This window comes from Triticum aestivum, unplaced genomic scaffold (assembly GCF_018294505.1).
Source record: "Triticum aestivum cultivar Chinese Spring unplaced genomic scaffold, IWGSC CS RefSeq v2.1 scaffold86392, whole genome shotgun sequence".
Lineage (NCBI taxonomy): Eukaryota > Viridiplantae > Streptophyta > Magnoliopsida > Poales > Poaceae > Triticum > Triticum aestivum.
This window is the reverse complement of record NW_025233050.1, coordinates 1-7,575: the sequence shown is the minus strand read 5'-3', so window position 1 is coordinate 7,575 and position 7,575 is coordinate 1. Positions and strand designations below refer to the sequence as shown.

General features: G+C 41.2%; 1 protein-coding gene across 1 annotated transcript; it reads left to right on the top strand.

The window, feature by feature from the left end:
* Nucleotides 1–339: 339 nt before the first annotated feature.
* LOC123175998 (polycomb group protein EMF2B-like) lies at nt 340–7,223 on the top strand (the record flags this gene model as incomplete). The annotated part of the gene is made up of 10 exons (XM_044590422.1): nt 340–566; nt 2,284–2,435; nt 2,552–2,607; nt 4,075–4,189; nt 4,268–4,424; nt 4,507–4,575; nt 5,345–5,484; nt 6,400–6,459; nt 6,638–6,757; nt 7,053–7,223. Coding segments are annotated over exons 2-10 (999 nt in total), but the record flags the coding sequence as incomplete, so codon positions are not given.
* Between the last annotated feature and the right edge of the window lie 352 nt (nt 7,224–7,575).

The following is a 7,575-nucleotide window of genomic DNA, read 5'->3' as shown; positions in this document are numbered from 1 at the left end:
GTTCGTGTTGGACATGAATTGGGGATTGAAAGGGTTGTAGATAAATTTCATTATATTTTTGAGATGAGAACAGGTACATTTCCTTTATTTATGGGTGAGTTCATTGTTTTTCAATAACTGAGTTCATTTCTGTCATGGCTTTTGTTTTTTAGATTTTTTTGAGAGAATTCTTTTTAGATGATTTCTTTCCTCCACGCGGGCCCAACAACTCGAAAGTGCACCACGGCCCGCGGACACGAAGACAAAGGACCTGGTAATTTTTTTTATTAAAAAAAACCCCGGCAAAACCCTTAAACACTACAGTAGTCCATTTTCACGTTTTATTCACGTTTTAATTACACCAACGCAGCACGCTAAATACAAAAAAAGGTAGTACAAAAGAAAAGAAAAGAAAAAGAGCAGCGCATAGCCCTCTCCAGATCCAGCGTCGAGAGGTCGCCGCCGTCTGCCCTAGTACCGGCCGCCGACGCCTCAGTCCCGGCCGCCCCTGCCGCGCGTGGCCGGCCGCCGCCGTCCCCCCCGATTCACCAACACCAACACCAGCACCCACAGCCTTTGGCTTGAAGGTAAGATCTTGGGCGCTTCTCTCGATTCGTTGATCCGCCGCAATTCTTCGCCCTGTTTATGGATCGATTATGGATCGATCCGGAGCGGAGCCAGATTCTGGCTGCTCGGTGTCAGCGGCGCAGTCGCCGTAAAAAAATCGAGCGTGGAGGAGGAAGAGAGAGGTCGTCCTTGTGCGAGCCTGGATGCACCCATCATCGTAGATCTGAGGCCGCACATGGCGGTGATTCCTGGCTGGCGGAGGAAAGGTGCCATCTTCGCAGGGAGTCAGAGGCGTGGCAGTGGTTCCTTGGTTTCTCTGGACGGCGAGGCGCAGATGGATACGCAGAGCAGATGCGCAGCGGTTCCATTAATTGGGGCAATGGAGAGGGAGGGTCCTGGGGTGGTTCGGGGTCGGCAGGCAGGAGGCGGGAGGGAGAGATCAGGAGATGGGAGATGAGAATGGCAGGTTGTGGCATAAGTGGAGGTCGTGCCGTGAGAGTTTTTCTTCTCCTGTTTTTTCGCGGTTCGGAGAGGGGAGAGGGGGGTTTTCCTCCTCAACCTTTTTCTGCGTGGGAATCCGACGAGAGGAGGGGGAGGAGGTCGAATGAAAATGACGTCTGATTCTGCTTTAAAAGTAGAGATAATATTTCATGAATGTGGTATACACTACACAAAACTCATGTGAAACATACAAGAACAGTTGGGTACTCATATAGGAACAGTTTAATGCTCGAACACCCCAATAATTTGGGTGATCCAAATTATTGGCCGTCATCCAAAGATGCACCCATGCACACGGTCAACAACCAATTTTTTGGTTGAGCTGCTGTAGGCTCCAATCCAAACAGCCTCTAATAATACCTGCCCTGCTTGTGCTTGGGTGGCTAACTGTGTTCACAAGCGCTGCCTCACCGGCACGGCCCACAACCTGAAGCGTAGTGGCTGACAGCATTTCCATTCATGGACGGCCGGGGGCTTCCCTAGCTTAAGACCAGAAAGCTGCCTCCACAAAATACCTCCCTTTTTACTTAACTATCCAAGTGAGCTTTTGAGATTGTGTAATGATAATTCATGAGATTGAAAACTAGGCTGAGCAAGTGCAGAGCTATACCTTTGGGCACGGCGGGCTCATCCTATCTGGTGTGTGCTCATGAGGAGGGCAGGATGGGCAGTACCACCTGCTCATTTCACCAGTACACTTGGGGGTCGTGTGGTAAGCGGAATAAAGGGTTGCAACTATGATAGCAACCCTGGGACAAGATACATAAGATGTTAGAACTCCAGTTGCGTCGTGATACCTGAGGGGGGGGGGGTATTTTGTTGTGGTAGATAGTGAAGTCTCCTTATGACAGTAAGTAGTTCAAAAAATTAATTGTTGCTTAGTTCAAGTATATATGTTGCTAACCTTGTTTGCATCTGGAAATTAATAAAATGGCAATTGTGTAATTGATTCATCACTGGTTGATAATCTCCGTGGATAAATTAATGGTTGCACATCTTGATTCTAGTATATGGCAAGTTCTGACTTTTCATGAATTAATGACTCCCCACTTCAAATCTAATTTGCGCTGTTTGGTCACATCCTGATTCTAGAAACTAATTGAGTTGATCTATGTCTATTTAGCTGCTTTTAAGATATGGAACCATGTAAATATGGCAAATGATTTTCTTGTTATTAATAGTGAAAAGAGATTACTTGTATCTTCTTTATTTGACGCTGTTGCAAATTATGTACAGGGAGTCAGGTGCGGATTTCATTAATCTCGTCCGCAGACCAGATGTGCCCTCAGTTGTCTCCAGATGAGAAGCTTGCTTCTGAAGAAAGCCTCAAGTTGTACTGCAGACCAATTGAGTGGTACAATATTATTCAACATCGAGCTGCTAAAAATGTAAGTTTGTTTTTAAAATTCTGGCCTCATTCGACACGGATTGCATGTGCTCATTCACTCACACCCTTCACCATGTAAGTGATCACATAACAATGATGTCTCACTGACTTTTGCAGCCCACTTTCCTGCAAAGATGCCTTGATTACATGATAGAAGCAAGACGAAAAAAGAGGTATAGTACAAGCTTTGACTACAATCTATTTTAGGACATGTGTAAACTTAATATAATATTGTTCTGATTCAGATCCAAATATCAAACGATTAACTGTTCCATTTCAGATTTTATTTTCCCGGCATAGCAGAGTGAGGCTTCACTATTACTCCCTCCATTCCAAAATGTGTAGCGAATTTTGTTATTATTATGTACTTCTTTATCAGAGAAAACCATAAACACAAAAAAACTAGTACTTTGGAATATGAATCTAATGACATCAACTTTTTCAAAAAAAATATATATTAATTGAGCAGTTATTGGTCAAGGCTTGCCCTAATGGAACCTAATAGCCAATGTATTTTGGGACGAAGGGGGTATGCAGTTTGCTGGTCCGTTTAGCTCTGTTGGAACCACACAGTGATGTACACATAATGTTACTGCCATAAGGATTGAATAAAATTGTAAATGCACATGATCAAACCGTGAAATTGGTCTGATCGTAACTCAGTATGCCCTATAATTTGAAGAATGTGATGCACTTCATCATTAATGTTAGTGCTTGTCTAGTCATTTGGTAATCAATTTGATTGATTGCCCTTCATAATGACATGCCTGGGTTGGCTATATAACATTTCACACAAACATGATCATAAAATGTAGAGTAAACAATCACAATTAAGTTAGTGAAAAGTAGCATATATAGGGATCCAAGGATTTCAGAATGTTAAACTCCACCAGATTTTTGTATTACCCGTATTTGGTGCATTGCTGTACACATGGAAGAATTAATTAATATCAGCGCAAAGATAACTAAGGTGGAAAATATCATCTCATGTCTCGCTGATATGCCCCAGCCTGACATCCTCACGTAGGGAGATATTTTCAAATCGATGCATCTTTGAGATAATCGTGAGCTAATTGATAGCATATGACTATCCCACATCTATTGCAAGATTGTGACCATATTAATATTCTAGCAAATTAAACATGTAAAAGGTATTTGTTGTTCCATTCAATCAAGTATCATATATTTATAGATTATGGCAGCATGTACAACACAGTGAGCTTATTAGATGCGATACAAGCTGTAAGTCGAAATGTACACAGGTTATAAAATCTTGTACACAAAGTCGAGTATTATTTTTTCTCGGTGCGGCAATGTAGGACACAACTCAACAAGGAATAATCACTATATTGATATTGTATGGCAACTACTTTTAGTTAGCAATATTGGACATAGAGAGCTAGATGGTTTCTGCCCCTACATACACCAAAATGGTAGTGTGGCTAAACAAGGACCAAGAAATGGTAGCTTGATTGCTGCCCTACATACACCAAAATGGTAGCTGGGCTAAACAAGGCCCAAGAAATTTAGTTCTTAAATGTCTAATCTCTGTGATGCTACAAGTACTAACCACTATCGAAATTTAATATTATGTGTTACATCATGCAAATGCTGACCAGTGTTTGTGCTTATGGATATAGGATTCAATTAACTGTATCACTCTCTCGAGGTACAAATACTGCATGTCGAGAACAGAATATCTTCCCTCTTTATGTTCTGTTAGCTACACCTACTAGTAACCTTTCACTTGAAGAGGTAAGTCTACCTTTTCTTAGTTTCAATCGATATTTCGTACCAAATTATCTCTTATTATTGAAAAAATGTTATGCACAGCACCCTCCCATATATCGATTCAGTCGGGCCTATTTTCTTACATCTTTTGGTGGATTTGGTAGTAAAGATCACACCAAAGCTACATTTGTAATTCCAGACATCGAGAATTTAGCATCCTCCAGAGCTTCCAACCTTAACATTATCATTATCAGCCGTGGTATGATGTGCATCATATGTGATTTCATGTGTTCTACAGTTCTCCACAACCATCACATATTAATTTCCTTTAGTTTCAGCAGGACAAGTTGGAGAAGATATTGGTGAAAACAACTGCACCGGGGGCCATTTGGAACGATCTGCTCTCCAAAGTAAGCTTCTGGTTTCATTTTTTGAAAGATGTTAAATAGTTTCTAGAACAAGCGCAAGGTGCCGTTGTCTGTAAGACTTAGAAAATAGTACTTATTAATACATTTAGCTACACAACACATGTGTCAACTGGATTGAGGTACTCGCTAGCTGGCAACTTATATTGCTTATTCATGTGGTTGAAGATACAACTGTTCTCCCAAACTCCCAATTCTTGAATGGTATCAAGACCAATGGCCAAACTACGACTATCTCACAGTATATTTGAATCTAGTTCACGTCTGTATTTTGGGCCAAACCATGAACCCTTGCAGCGACCTATCTCCAGGTGGTAAACAGCTGACAACAGTATGCCAAACCTTCTGTTGCGTAAAGATTAGTGTTACAGTTTTCTGTTTTAAAAGAATGATTAGTATCACAGTTATACTCGTAAACCAACACTAATAATTAACATAGATTCCTTTAATACATGGATAACTAGTGAACATAGTGGTGGTGTGCAAAGTATTGGCTATGTGTACGGCTGCCTTTATGTAGGAGATCCAAAGAATAAATAATCTTTAAACAGTGTTTGGTTAGATTTTTACAGGGGGTGATACTAAGCTCTCTGCATTATTACTTTAGATTATTTTCTTCTGCTTGGGGTGGATCCTTATTATCACATGTACCACTTCTAGCCATAACACATTTTCCTTCTAAAATAATTGTCAAGAACGCAGTTATGATTTGTAGGATTGTTGAGTGCAACTATTTACTAATTCATTTTGACAGAACTTGAAGGGAAATGTTTCTGGGGTAATATATCAATTAATTTACTTCGTTTGTCATTGGAGAATCATGCGTCAACTTTAAATTTGGGACATACCATGAAGTTAACTTCTACGGTTGAAATGAGACCAAGTTTCTTAGAGGTACTTTAATTGAACTTCTCCATATTATTAAGCTTGAATGTTCTTAGTTTATGTACCTTAACTTTTCTATAGTTGTTAACCATAGGATGGATTGTTAGCATAATCTTGATTAGTGTCAAGTCTGATTGGTGTCTAAGTTGTAGTTAAGTTAGTTTCCATTTATTAGGAATACATGGTCACGTGTAGTAGTAAAACAAGAGTTTGAGTAGTAGTAGGTTTAGGTTAGTCCATGTCACGTTTGGAAATCACTAGTCAGCTAGGATGTATATGTGGTAGTACAAGTAGGAGTCATAGTCGTGTAGTACTAGGCTGGCTGTACTAGGTTAGGCAGCCACTACTAGGCTATATATATATACACACGGTCAGAGCAACACCGTGAGATTTGCATTAAAGGGGTGAAAAGAGAAAAGAACTTAAGGGAAAAAGAAGGGCACGATACAGGCTCTTGGCTAAAAGTTCTCATGCGTGTGTATTTTGATGTGATCGATCCTGTGGGCAGAATTCCAACATGGATGAAGCACAATCCTTTGCAGCACCTGAAGTTTCAGACTGAATAAATTAGCTTAGCCACCTGTATTTGGATGATTTACGTGTCATGTACTTTTAGTTTTCTAGAATATTTTAGTGCTTGTCTTTAATTAGAAATCACCTTCCTAAAGTTCTGGCAGTGAATTGCCACATCAGAAGTAGTGCACTTTGCATCTTTGGTAAGAGAACATGTTACAGGATTAATATTATCAGTAAAGTATGGAATCTGCAGTGTATGTAAGCTTAAGTGATTCTGCGAATCTGTTTTTTCTTCAGTTGTTCCTCTGATTTCACAATATGAATCGAGAGATTACTGGGATGTAGTGGAAATTAGTTGCTTCAGCTGTATGTTGACCTTACTTATATTTCTTTTTGTTATGTATGCAGAAAAAATTTCTTGAGCAAGACAATTGCTTGACATTTTGCTCTCACAAGGTTGATGTTACGGTAGGGATATCCTTGTACCTTTTTTGAGCGATCTCCTACCTTTATTTATTGATCTACTCTCATTTCCATATTTATAAGGGACTAATAAGTGTTGTTATCTAGTGTGGCAATGGGTTATGTTGGAAACTGCCTATCAGTTGCTCCAGCAGCTTGTCTAAGTTTGTTTATTTTGTTTCAGGGTTCATATAAACTCCAAGTTGGCATATCTGCTCAAGAGGCTGGTGCAAGAGACATCCGTGAAAATCCATATAGTAGTTACTCATACAGTGATGTCCCAACTCCGTCATTACCTCGTATAGTAAGGTAACACTAGTACATATCTAGCTAAACATAATAGTTGCTTGCCTTCCTTAGGTAGTTTTTCTCGAACATAAACTTGACCCATCACCACTAGCACTTGGGGAATTTTATTTCATTGAAGAAATGAGCCACCCTGCAAAGCCTGCGCCTCGAATGCGGCTGGGTGAGCGTGCAGACTTGCGCTCTAGGGAACCGAGCACCGCTTGGTTCTCTTTCTTATGTAGTTTAGTTTGAAGGTATTCATTGATAGAAAAGCTCTGGCTCCACAATGCTGCATCCTTCTGTCTCCGCAGCTGTTTGACTGCAAGCCATGCTGTGAGCACTGTCGCACGCTGTCGCTGCCAGCACTGTCGCCACTGCATGCAAGCAAGACAACTGGTCTGCTGTCGCTGCTGAAAGCTTACCACTCCGCCGTTGTAAGAATATGTCGCTGCTCGTGCAAGTCTGTTGGCAATGGACGCGAGGTCTGCTGTCGGTGCTGCAAAACTAGAGACACATGCTCCAACATAACGGACACTGCTGCAATCCGAGCTCTGCTGCTGCAAGCGGCAGACGAACTTGTATGCCTGATGGCATTGCTGCTCAAGATGGCAACGGGGACGAAACCCACCGGGTTTTTCTTGCCCAAACCCTTCGGGCAAGCCTCTCCCCGTCACCATGCGCGCGACTAGTTTTTTTCCTGTCCCCTAAACCCGTCGGGTTTTCTAAACCCACGGGGAACCCGTCCCCACGAGCAATCAAGGAAAACAGAAGCATTTGAAAGAAAAACAAGAGCATATTACGGCAGAAAAAATCAGCATACTTAAGCAACAAACA